This window comes from Strix uralensis, chromosome 15 (genome assembly GCF_047716275.1).
Source record: "Strix uralensis isolate ZFMK-TIS-50842 chromosome 15, bStrUra1, whole genome shotgun sequence".
In the NCBI taxonomy this organism is placed as follows: domain Eukaryota; kingdom Metazoa; phylum Chordata; class Aves; order Strigiformes; family Strigidae; genus Strix; species Strix uralensis.
In genome coordinates, this window is record NC_133986.1 from 12,967,478 (window position 1) to 12,980,170 (window position 12,693).

Genomic DNA, 12,693 nt, shown 5'->3' on the forward strand with positions numbered 1-12,693 from the left:
TGGGGACAGTCCCCACGGGGCGTACGAGGTGGCTCGGAGGACTCCCGGCTTCTTGCAGCGAGGGCACGAGCCGCCTCAGTCACAGCACCCCCACCCCTGGCAAAGGGGGGACGCGGCTCCGCGCCGCTGGTGCAGCCTCCCAGCTCCCTATAGCCACGGTGCCACCCCATAAAAATCTGGGAAAGCCCCTGAGCTCTGCGAAGCCCCGTCCACACCCAGCCAGGGCAGCGCCTGCGTAACCCATGGCACGTCCCACACCAGCTCCCTCCCAGCCCCCAGCGTGCAGCGACTGGGGGAGCTGCGATGGGGTGCCCCCAGAAGCCCCCCTCCCCACCAGCATCGCTTTGCAGGACACCCCCCCCCCCCCCCCCAAGCCCTCCAGCTCCTGCCCCTCCGCTGAGACAAGCTGAGCTTTGCCTCTGACTCCCCAGGAGCAGGAAGGGTCCCTAGGGGCTGAGCACCTCCGGGTGCCGCGGGGCAGACCCCCACTAACCGGGGTGCCAGCGGGGCCCCGCAGCAGAGCCAAAAGCAGTCGCTGCATTTAAGGCTGCGGCGGGAGGGAGGACAAGTGTCCCCCCATCCGGGAATGGGGGATGGGGAGGCGAGGGACACGGCGGGGACTATGCTACGGAGCGGGGGTCCGGCGGCGAGCAGCCCCCCCGGAGGAATGTCCTGGCGGGGAGTCGGGGCTGGGCAGTCCGGCAGGCGGGGGGTGTCCTCACAGGCCGAGGAAGTCCTCCTTCCGGTAGCCCTTCTGCCAGGAGACAGGCCACTGTCACCTCTCCCGCCCAGGGACAGCAGGAACACCAACACCAACCCCGTGCCAGCACCAGCACGGCCAGGCTGTCCCCACGCCGGGCCCGTGGCCGTCCCCACCCCATTGGCGCAGATGCCACCACAGTGGCAGCGCTCTGGGGATGTTCCCACCCCTTCAGGAGGGGGGAGACGTGGAGTTGGGGCCCGTTCTCTGCCCAGAAGTGTTTGGGTGGTGTGGCTTTCTGGGGTGAAACCCCCAGCCTGGAGTCCCTTGGGATCCACCCATAGGATCCAGCGCAGGGTCCCGCCGGCCGGAGCGGGTGCTGGGCAGTGGTACGTACCGTCTTGAAGTCCCGGTGGAGCTTGGTGTACTGCCACATGTTGCCCAGGAGGCTGGCTGCGGCTCTGGAGGACTTCTCGTTGTCCGAGCTGGGACACAGACAGGACGCAATGAGCTTTGGGTACCGCTGGGCAGGGGACAGTGCCCACGGCTCAAGGACACCACCCCGGGAGGGCCCCAAGGGGCTCAGGACTTCACACCAGTGGGAAGAGGAGGAAGACTAAAAGCTGGAGCCCACCATAGTGGGCAGGGTGGCAAACACTGCTGGCAGAGGAGCTGAAAACACCCAGATGGGAAGGAGGAGGCTGCAGTGATGGGCAACCCCCTGGTGGGGTGTCTGAAGAGGTAGCAAGGGGCTGGTTGGTGGCCATGAGGCCACTCTGAGCTGGTCTGGGGACTCCCAGCACCAAGTCTGGGGAAGGGAGACTGGTTGTGACCCTCTTCCACCCCACCGGGCCAGGGGAGGAAGGGCAGAGCAGGACTGGACCCCAGGTCTGAGCTGGGACAGCAGAGCAGCTCCCACCTGTCCCTTCTCTTCTTGATGTAGAAAAGCTTCCGGAGACCGTCAAAGTAGACGATGTCACGGGCGGCCATGGGGCTCTCCACCACCAGGTTGTTGAGGACCGCAATGATGTTCACGATGACATCGGCGGGCGGCGCCTTGTCCCCGACACTCCCCGGCAGCTTCTCGATCAAGTGACTGACCACCTTGGTGGCTGGTGGGCAAAGGCAGCGTGTCAGGGCTGGTGGCCAGACCCAGGGGACATGCGGCAGCCTAGGGACGAGGCCTGCAGCCTCCTGGGGCCAAGAAGGGGACAGAGGGTCCAGCCAAGAGCCTGAGGGGCAGCACCAGGGACTACTTCAAGCCCTTTGCTCTGTGGAGTCTCTGCTGAGACTCCTCAGCACCTGCGCGAGGAGTTGGGGGACGAGGACAAAGCCGAGTGAGACGGTGGGGTTGGAGGCAGAGCACAGCGTGGGGAGGTTCAGTTATGGGGGACGGCCTGGCCACGCGCATGGGGAAAGTGCTGAGACGCTGCTGGAGGCCGGACCGAGGAGGGGAAGGGTGAAGGGTGTCCCCCAGGCTACCCTCACAGTCATGGCCCTGCCCAGCACTCACACATCTCGTCCTTGTTGCGGGCGTGGCGGGACAGGTTGCGGATGAGCCCCGTCAGGGAGCGCAGCTGGTGGTGGTCAGCGGTGCGGACGCGGTCCAGCACGGGGTTCAGGATGCGCTCCTGCTCCAGCGCCAGCCGGCTCAGCACGCCCGCCCACTGCCAAGACAAACACCCGCTGCGGACCCGCTGGCTGCTGCCACCTCCCACCCCACCCTCCTTTTCCTCCTCCTCCTGCTCAGCGCGGTGACCCGTGCCCAGGTGGTGAGCAGCGCGATGGCCACCTCCCCCACCCAGGAAATGGTGGCATGTCCCCTCCCCGGGCACGGCGATGACCAAGCGGGTGGGACGGGGCAAGCCCTAAGGGCCAGCGGCCGTTCCCCTCGCGTGCCCTCACCCTGCGGTCCCCCGCGGTGATGTTCTGCAGGGCGCCCGAGGCCGCCTCCGTGGTGTGCTTGTTGAGCTCACAGCGCTGCAGCAGCCGGTTGTAGATGCCCACGATCTGCGGGTTCCAGAGCCACTCCATGCCCTTGGGGTCCTTGGAGACCTCCGTGAAGGTGACGATGTCTGCGTTCAGGTAGTGCTGCAGAGAGGGGGGTGGGCCTGTCAGACTCGCAGGGGATGGCCCCACTGCGGCGTCTCTTGCTGCCCGTGTCCCCTTTTCCCTCAACCGTGGGGCAGCTCCAGGCTGGCAGGGACCTGGCAGGTCCCCCCCTGGCTGCGTTGCACCCCGTGGCATGGGAAAGTGAGGGTTTGGCACCCTGATTCACGCCACACACCTGATTCACCCTCCGCTGAGCTCACCCATGTGTCCCACCCATCAGCCGAGGCTGGCGTCCACCTCCACCCCAGTGTCACCTGCACCGCCGGCCGCTTCCCCGTGCCAACCCCGCCCTGATGAGGCGGCCGCTGCGGTGCCCACCGCCTCCCCACCTCTGACCTCGCGTGCTTTCTTGCTCTGGGGGCTGAAGCAGCCCACCAGCTCCCCCGTCACCACGCTGCTGTTGTTCCTCCTGTGGCCCTCCAGGCGCTGGAGGGAGGACGGGGGCATCTCGTCGTACAGGCGGTAGGAGAGGTTGCGCAGGACGCAAACGGCATTCTCCACGCTCTGGGGGGGTGGGGGGAGACAGGACACGAGGGGATCAGTCCTTGTGCCACCTGCCAGGGTGTCTCCAGCTGGCACGTCCCCTGGGGCATGATCACATGGGGCTCCACGACCAGAGTCACCCCAATGGCACCAGTGGTGCCCCACTGCACCCAGTGAGCCCAGAGGGAGCCAGACTGGTTTTCCCACCATCACAAGACGGCCAGGCGGGAGGGAGCAGGCCCCCGTCAGAGGGTACCCAAACCTGCCAGCTCCCAGGGCTCACCTTGTCCTCTGACTTGCCCACTTCCAGGGAGCTGTTCACATAGTGGATCATGGAGTCCACCAGCCCATGGCACTCGCGCATCTTCTGCCGGGTCTGCTGGCTGGCAGAGCTGAGATTCCTGCACGGGGAATGTGGGTCTGTCACAGCGAGAAGGGGCTTCCCCACAGCTACCCCCCTCCTGCCGCTGGGCACCACCGTGGGGAGGGCGGCAAATACCTCTCCCATGGGGCTGACCCAGCTTTGCCTTGACACGCGAGCCCTGCAAGGAACAGGGACCCCAGAAACCAGCCCTGGAGCCCTCGTTCCTTGAGCAGACAGCGCAGACGGGGTCTCTTCCCCCACCCAAAAGTTAACCCGCAGCAGGAGGAGCGGATCCAGCCCAGAGCAGGTACCTGAGGAAGCCTGTGGAGTTGTAGAAGATCTCCGCCTCTGAGGGGTTCTGCTGGATGACACCTGAGCCCCCCAGCCCGGAGAGGGGGACCAGGACCAGGTCCGTGAGCTGCTCCAGCGTGTCCCGGGCCAGGCGATCCTTCAGGTTGTCACTGGAGGAGAGATTCCACAGGATCCCTGCACAGAGAGGGACCCTCAGTCCCAGGTAGGGCTGGAGAGTGCGTCCCCCCCGACTCAGCGCCCCACGGGCTCACACCAACCACCTGCAGCCAGGAGCGGCCGTGGGGTGGGACAGGTGACAGTGACACAAAGAGGCCCTCCCCATGAAGTGTCAGCCCAGCTTTACTCCTGGCTGGGGGCACCACGTGCCACCCCCAAGGGAGGAGGACCCCCACCCGCCCCTGCCCTCGTCCCCAACCTGTGACGTTCTTGCGGAGCTCGTCGTCGGGCTCCCGCAGCGTCCGCATCAGCTCGTATATGCCGTTCTCCTCCACCAGCGCCAGCTTGTTCTCAGCATTGTCGTAGATGAGGTTGCGCATGGCTCCCGTGGCATGGCGCTGCACCTCCTGGTTGGGGCTGTTGAACAGCTTCACCAGCTTGGGCATGGCCTGGAGGCTGCGGGCCTGGGAGGGGAGAGCCCGGCGCGTTGGGACGCCCGGCCGCACTCCCGTTCATCCGGGAGTGGGCTCCCTCCGGCCCCTCCACCCTCGCCAGGGTGCCCCACCCCACAGAGGGGCCGGGGACAGCCCCTTCTCCCTCAGCTCCTGGGAGCTCACCTGCTTCTTGGCGTTGCTGTCGCTGTAGCATTTGTGCTGGAGGTAGGCAGCGCCCAGGACCTGCAGGTTGGGGTCGCTGGCTATCAGGTATTTCACCGCCGAGGGCAGGTCGATGTCGTCGAACCTGGAAGCCGCAGGTAGGTGAGGAAGAGCCCCAGCAGAGCATCCTACAGTGGTCCTCCACCCCTGCACCCCGCATCTCGGAGGGGACGTGGCAACCCGCCCCCTCCCCACTATGCACCTGGGGCCAGGGACCCCAGACCCAGCCAAACGGGCACTTTCTACCCTCGTGTCTCAGGATGTTCCCACAAGAGGATCTCAGGCCCCACGCAGGACACACCAGGAGGCCGACCCATGCCACGGTCCATCCCCATGGGGCCAAACCATGCCACCATCTCCCCCCTCCTCCCACAGCCCTCGCAGCGGTGCAGCGCCAGGCTGGAGAGACAGAGGGTTTGCCCTCATCCAGCCAAGCAACTGAGGTGGGAACGAGGGCTGAGCCGGCGCCGTCAGCACTCACCCGCCCGACGGGTGGCCGAGCAGCGTGCTGTGCCCATTGTACATCTCTGCGGCACGCTGGTCCTGGAGGTGGTGGCTGGACTCGGCCAGGCTGCGCACCGAGGGCGCGCGGGAGCTGTGCTCCACCATCCCCATGTACGAGCTTGCGAGACCCGCCGGCGGGGCCGCCTGGATGCTGCCGAAGGAGCCGGTGCTCAGCCGCGACCGGTTGTTGCTCTGGAAGCGCTGGAGCGTGCGCATGGCAGGCGCCCGGATGGTGCGGCTCTGGGTCACCTCACCGCCCTCCAGCCAGTCGGATGCGGGCTTGGCAGTGGAGCCGGCGCTCATCTGCCTCTCAAAGGTGTAAGAGCGGGTAAAGCCACCGTTGCCTTGGCTTTTGTAGAGGGAACGGTGACCCACGGGCTCCAGCTGCTCCGAGATGACACTGTAGCGGTCGTCCGCCATGGTGGGGGGCTGGAGCGGCCCGTCGGCCAGCCGCAGAGAGCGCAGCGAGAGGGTGTCGAAGTTCTGCCGGGACCGGTAGTTGCGCTCGTGGAAGGAGCTGGGCCGTGGCGAGGTGGTGGTGGTGGTCTGCGACAGGGCATAGCTGGCGCCATAGCCCCGGCCCTTTGCCAGGCCCCCGTTGCTGATGGTTGCCATCCGCTTGTGCGGGGTGAGGTCGACCGCCGAGCGCGAGGACCAGCTGCTGCCCTTCAGGGTGCCAAAATCCTTCTTGGCCAGCGGCTGATACAGCTGCGGGGGGGCAGGGGGGGTTAGGGGTTGCCCATGAGCCCATCCCTCCATCCCCACCCCAGGGAGTGGGAAGGATGGAGCCGAGAGCCTCCCTTGGCACAACCAAAGCTACAGCCGGCAACCAGGTGTCCACCAGATCCCCAGCAATGCGCGCTGGCGCAGGGCGGGGGCTGAACCCCCCCGGTACATACCGAGGCTTTGGGGTCCAAGCCATTGCTCTGGGAGCGGGAGCTGAAGGAGGAGCGCAGGGTTGTGCCGTACTGACCACCTGCGGGATGGAGACAGGGGGTTGGCACGTGCGATGCGGGGCAAAGGAGTGGCCTTGGGGACCGACTCATCCCGGGGGGACCTGCTCGAGGAGCCCCCAGGACCGAGGGGGACGAGGGAGGGGGAGGACGCTGTCTTTGCCTGCCTGCTGGCAGCAGGGAGCAGGAGAGGTGGCAGCAGTGCCGAGCGGCGGCCTCCCACCTTCCATCGCACCCCAACGGCGAGGGGACTAGTCGCCACCTTGGCGGGGACGCAGCAGCTCAGCCCAGTCCCCTTGGCTGGAGCTGGATCGGCAGGGCCAGGCATCCCCCCACCCAACCAAAGCCCGTCGCGGCTCCATCACCCCAGGGACCCCGCGCCGCACCCCGCGCTTCCCTCCCGCCCTGCCACCGCCCAGGGCCGCCGGCAGCGACGGGGAGGGGGACGCTGCCAGCCCCGGCGGTGACAGGAGCGTGACTCACGCCCACGCCCGGGGCAGCCCTCGGGGTGCTGAGGGGGGGTCTCCCCCCACTGCCCAGGTCCCCCAGCACCTTGGATTATGGGGGGGCTCGGCGGGACCCCGCGCCGGAGCCGGGTGAAGCGGCAGGGCGGAGGCCGCGAGCGCAGACGTTAAATGGAGGAGCTTGGAGCCCGGCCAGCGGCGCTGCTCAAAGGCTGGGGGGGGACGGGGGATGGGAAAAACCTCCCTCCCCAGCCCAAAATAGGGACCCCCCGCAGCGTAAACCCCCCCAAGGGGCAGGTGGGGAAACTGAGGCACGACCCCTGAGTGGGGTGAAATGAGCCCTCGCTGGGGCCATGCCGTCCCCATCCCCGGTGCCAGGGGGTTCGGTTGGGCTGGGGGGGGCCACCCCCTGAGCCAGGGCATGAGCCGAAGCGCGGTGCCAGCCAAGGGTCTCCCGCCTCCCGCTCCAATGCCTGCACCCTGGGAATGGTGCGGTCTGGGGGGGGATGCCCGAGGGGGGCGTTTTCTCCCACCTCTGCTGCCGTCGGCGTGGTCGGGGGCGTCGTGGCGGGCGGGCGCCTGCCCCCTCAGCATCATGCGGATGCGGACCTGCTCCTGGACGCGGGCGCTGCGCTGGGCCTCGGCCGTCTCCCGGCTGCGGCCGTCCAGCTGCCGGTCAGAGGGCAAGGCCAGCGAGCAGACGCCGGCCTCGGGCTGCAGGGCCGACAGCAGGAAGGTGTTAGTCTCCTGCATGGCGGCGGCGAGGCGAGGGGGAGGCCGAGGCGAGGCGGAGGCCAAGGCGAGCCAGGCCGCCCTGCGCAGGTGAGCGCGGCCGCCGCTTCCCTGAGCCCTGGGGAGGCACCGGGCCCGCCCCGCCGCCGCCACGCCTCGGCGGGAAGGACGGGGCCGCGCTGGGCCCCCCGCCTCCCTTCGCCGCCACCGTCACCGCCCCAGGGTGACCTCGCAGGGACGAGGGCGCGAGAGGTCGTACGTGGGGGAGAGACAGACCCCCCCCACCCTCGGGCAGCCTCCCCCTGGACCCCCAGGCCCCTGGGCAGCCCCACCAGTAACACCCAGACCTACCCACGGCCACTTTGGAGAGCCCCGGACCCCCCCATGGCCCCACCAGCAACACCCAGACCCCCATATTGTCCCTAGAGCAAGCCCCGGACCCCCACGTTGTCCTTCCAACGAGATCAAGACCCCTGGGCAACCTCCCTGGAGAGCCCCGGACCCCCACATTCTCCTTCCACTTCTCCAACCTCTCTGGAGAGCCCCGGACCCCCAGGCAAGCTCCCTAGAGAGCCCTAGACCCCCACATTCTCCTTTCATTTCTCCAACCTCCCTGGAGAGCCCCGGGCACCCACATTGTCTCTCCAACAAGCTCAAGAACCCACAGGCACCGTCCCTGGAGTGCCGCAGACCCCCCCATGGCCTCCCAGGAGAGCCCTGGACCCCTGGGCAACCTCTCTGGAGAGCCCCAGAGCCCCACATTGTCCCTCTGACAAGCCCCAGACCCCCGGGCAAGCTCCCCAGGCAGGTCCGGGCCCCCCCATGGCCCCACCAGCAAGCCCCAGGCAGCCTTCCCAGAGACCCCAGACCCCTGGGCCACCTTCTAGGAGAAGCCCAGCCCCCCCGGCAGCCCCAACACTGACCCCAGCCCCCGGGGCTGCCCACCACTGCAGCTAGCAAACCCCTCCGGCACGGGGGGCCAGCCCGCCCAAGGGCCAGAGCAGGGGCTAATTGGCAGTAATTACTGGCCTGGCCGTCCCTGCTTTGCTTTTCAAATCAGCCAGGGAATTAAAAAACAACAATAATAAAAAAAAAAAAAAAAAAGGGGTGGCTCAACTCCGGCAGGCCCAGCGGTGATGAATGCAGGGTGACTCAGCCGCTGCCATCACACAGGTACTAATTAGGCTCACCCCACCCTCCGAGCTGCCCCAGCCGACCCCAGCATGGCCGGGGTGGGGGACACCACATCCCGCCCCCCCCCCCCCAGCCTGGTGCGCTCAGGAACAGCTCCCGAAATCCCCACGGTGTTGTTTTACGCTGCCCTCCCTCAGCCCCTGACTCGCTAACAGAGCTGCTCACTCCTGAACAGAGTTGTGCCTGTTCTCAGCCACGCCCAGGCGCTGAGGCTCTGCCCCTGCTCATGGGCGCGGGGCGTTTGCCCGGCGGCTCCGGCACGGAGCAGCGGCCGGAGAAGCTTTGGCCGTTTGAAGGCGAGCGTGGCAACGCGGCCGCGGCCCGGCAGCGAGCCGGGGCTCAGCGCTTGGCGTCACCGCTCCGCACCCGCCCAGCAGAAGCGGCATGGGCTTTGCCGGCCAGGGCTGACGACACCCGGCGATGACAACGCTGGGACGGCTTTTGCGCTTTGCTGGGAGGGGGAAAAGGGCGGCTGCCCCCCAGGAATGTGCCGCCGTCAGCAGGAGCAGCAGCTGATGCCGGGGTGCGGTGGCAAGAGCCGCAGCAGGTGTTTTGGGGTGACAGTCCCCACTTGGGTGGCGTCCCCAGACCCCAGCGGGCTGCAAACCCCGGTGACACCATGGACTAGTGCAAGGGGGGACCCCCCCAAGCTCTGGGGGTGTCCAGGGACTTCACAGGTTTAGCGGAGGCCCCCACTTTACTTAGGGGTGTCACACCGGACCCTTTCAGGGTACAGCACCCAGGGATAACCCCAAGGGCCCCCCTGCTCTTCTCCCACCTCGGCACCACCCACGCGGGGAGCGTCAGCGGGTGCACCGAGTTTGGCAGAGCTCAGCGGGGCGCTCCCAACCCTCCAAGCCCAGATGAATCACGGGTTCCCCCCCGGGAACAGGCGGGGAGGGCGGTTCACTCCCCACGCAAGCTGCTGCCTGCCCACCGTCCCCGTGCCAGGTACCTGGGGCTTGGGGACAGCCCTGGAAGCCCCTTGGTCCCCAGGGGACAATGGGGCTCCAGGGATGGCCCCGAGCCCACTGGTAGCCCCCTTCCCCCAGCCCCTGCCGTGACACCGCCCTGCGGCTTCAAGATGGAAACTGGGGGGTCTCAGAGGGGTTGGGGGGGGGGGGGTGTTGAGGCAGGTTTGAAGCCAAAAGCAGCAGCGCTGACCTCATAAAGCGGCTCGTTAATAGGGGAAAGTGCTGGATGGGAGTGGGGATGCACTGGGATGCTTAAAAAGCAGCAAATTGGCACCAAAAAAAATATATTTGGAAAAAAATTGGGGGATTCCCGAGGGGATCCAGCCATGGTCAGGTTAAATAAACTCAGTCTGGGAGTCCCTAAAGGTGTCACTGACCCCCCAGCCCGGAGGCACCCACATCCCATCCTCCGTGGGGTGACGGAGCCACGTCCCTAGGGAGACGCCCCGCTCCTGGGTGCACGCTGTGCTCCCCCCCCCACCAGGTGCCTGTCCCCAAAACCAGGTCCCCAGGGGAGCCCGCGGCTGGCGCTGCCATCGGCGTCTCAAGCAGGGAGTGGCCAAGACGGCACCGCGCAGCCCGGCCACAGCGCACGTGTGCCAGGAGCAGCCACGCTGGGGAAACTGAGGCATGGGGAGAGGAGGGACAAAGGCCGAAGCTGGCCGGGAGCAGGCAGCACCCACCCTGTCCCTGCCGCCTGGCACACGAGGACTGGCAGCAGGACGGGTGCCACCGGCTTCCCCCAGGGACCCGCGTCAGGGATGGCCACGCCGAGGGGTGCGGGATGGGCTGGCACGTACCTTGTTGGGTGGCCCCAGAGGGCCGTTGCCCTGCAGCATCCTCCCGGGCAGGCGGGTGCACCCCTGGGTGCTACGCGGGTGCCGGGCGCCCCGGCACGGGGTGGGCGCTGCCGTCTGCGGCGGGCGTGGGGCTGCAGCGCGGGCCCGCCCCGGGACCTGACCCAACCAGTCTCTTCGCCGTTGTTTTTGCATGTGCGCTCCAAACCCCACGCTCGCCTCGCGGCCAAGTTTGAGCTTCTTGGGGCTCGTGGCAGCTCCCCAAAAAGCCTCAATACAGCCGGGGGGCCTGGGGGGCCCGGCTGCCCCATCACAGGCAGCGGCGCCGCATCTCCGCTGCTGTCATGATGGTCCAAAAAGTCACCATCAGTCCCCACCACCACCACGACCGTGACCCGACACATCCCCTCGAGCCCCCCCAGCACAGAGCAGCTGGGAATGCGACACAGAGGGTTGGGGGATGCTGAAAGGAGAAGATGGAGGGGAGGCAGAGCCTGGGGGGGGGGGGGGGGGGGGCACGGTTTTTGGGGCGCAGGGGTCTCCCCCGGGGGCTCCCAGGGAGCGTGTTTGTGTGCGTGGGATGGAGAAGGAGCCCTTTGAAGCCAGATAAGGAGAGGGAGCGTTTGAAACGGGCCAAACCAGTTTGGGGGCCATCGCTTCCACCGGCACAGCAGTCCGGGCTCCACACCGCACCCAGCGCTTGCTGGGGGCTGCCAAGAGGTGACCCCCCCCCCAGCAAAACCCGGCATAGGGCCGGAGATGGTCCAGGACCCTCCACCTGGCCACCACTGTCACACTTGGCCTGTTCTCAGCCCAGAGGTGTCAGTGAGGCTCCCGCGCTCCCCCTCTGCCGACCCCTCCCTTGGCCCCACGGCCGGGCCCCCACTGCCCCAAACAAGCCCCAGCACCTTGGCAGCAGCCCCTCGGGGCAGGACAAACTGCCTGGCCAGTACCTCACCCCAGCACTGGGGCTGCTCCTCCAGGATTGGGGACCTGCCTGCACCCCGCTGTCACTTGGGGCTCCGACGCCTGGCCCAGGAGCGGCTCCCTGTGACCTCAGCGCAGCACAGCCACAGAAACAAAACCCTCCAGCGTTTTGCTGCTGGCCCTACCCCGAGCAGGCACCATTGCCTGGCTCCAAATTGTCCCCAGCAGGGCTGGACCAGTGTCCCCAGTGGGGATGGCACTGGTGGCACCGGTCCCTTCCAGCATCAGCAGCAGGGCTGGATTCAGCGGCTCCCGCTTCGATGCCGGTGCCTGTGGGAGCTCTCCTGGCTGGGAAGAGGCTGGAAAGGTTGTGCCTAAGGAAAAGCGGCTTTGGGGCTCCCACTGCTGGCCCGGGGGCCACGGGGCCACCCGCCCTGCCCAGGACTCCTCAGCCCAGGGGCCAACTTCGGGCGCAGCGGGCAGAGCCCTCGCCCACAACAAAGCGCTTCCAAAGCGCTGGGAAAAGCCGGCAGCGGGGCAAGGAGAGGAGCCCGCGAGGGCCAGCACGGAGAGAAAAACCCGCTCCCTGCCGCGACCGTCCCCTCCCGGCAAATCCTGGGGCCAGAAGTACCAAATTGGGGATAAAAAGCCCCCAGAACCCCAGCTGGGGGCTGTTTTCCGATGGCAAGCAGGTTGCTGAGCCCACCACCCCAGTCCTCACCCCAAAACTCAGCAGAGGCTCAGACAGAGCCCGGGGGATTTGGATGAGGGATAAAAAAACTTGGTGGGGGGGGAGACTCCGGGGCTGTTTCAGCTCTCCCAGGGGTGCTTACAGTTGTTGAACCTCACGGTGGTCACGGCCCGGGGGATTTGCAGGGCCAGGGTGACCCGGCTGAGGAGCAGAAGGAGCTGGCAGCAGCCGGGCCCGAGGCCAAGCGGGTTTGCCGGAGCCCGGGAGGTGCCGCGTGCGGCTGGGCACGTCCACGGGGTGACGGCGGGCAAAGAGCCTGGGCAGCCACGGCCGCCCCGCCAGCCAGCGTGCGAGGGCGCACGGGAGCCAGCGCAGCTGCTCGTGGGTCTCCCCACGGCTCACCAGCCCCGGGGGCACTGGGGTGAGCCCCCCACGCAGCAGCCGGAGCCCAGGCACAAGGCGGAGGCTCAGCACCCTCCCTGCAAGCCAGGGCATGCACCAAAAACACGGCTGCTGCCTCCTCCTCCTCCTCCTCCTCACTGCACAAAACAGCAAAGGGGCCCGTTGCAAGGCCGCTGCTGCCCGCTGAAGACAGCGGATCCCTGCCCCGTGCCCTCCTCCCCCTCCTGCCTGGGGGTGTCTGACCTTCCCCCGCAGCACCAGCCAGGCTCAGC

At 67.5% G+C, this 12,693-nt stretch overlaps 1 protein-coding gene across 1 annotated transcript; it reads right to left on the bottom strand.

The window, feature by feature from the left end:
* Positions 1–450: 450 nt before the first annotated feature.
* Positions 451–7,457, bottom strand: PKP3 (plakophilin 3). The gene is made up of 13 exons (XM_074884659.1): positions 7,226–7,457; positions 6,187–6,263; positions 5,265–5,995; positions 4,745–4,868; positions 4,387–4,591; positions 3,971–4,145; positions 3,579–3,696; positions 3,149–3,316; positions 2,606–2,791; positions 2,214–2,367; positions 1,620–1,812; positions 1,098–1,185; positions 451–754 (listed from the first exon to the last, which is right to left on the bottom strand). The coding sequence occupies exons 1-13, from the start codon at positions 7,455–7,457 to the stop codon at positions 719–721; spliced, it is 2,487 nt and encodes an 828-aa protein (XP_074740760.1). The 3' UTR covers positions 451–718.
* Positions 7,458–12,693: the final 5,236 nt, after the last annotated feature.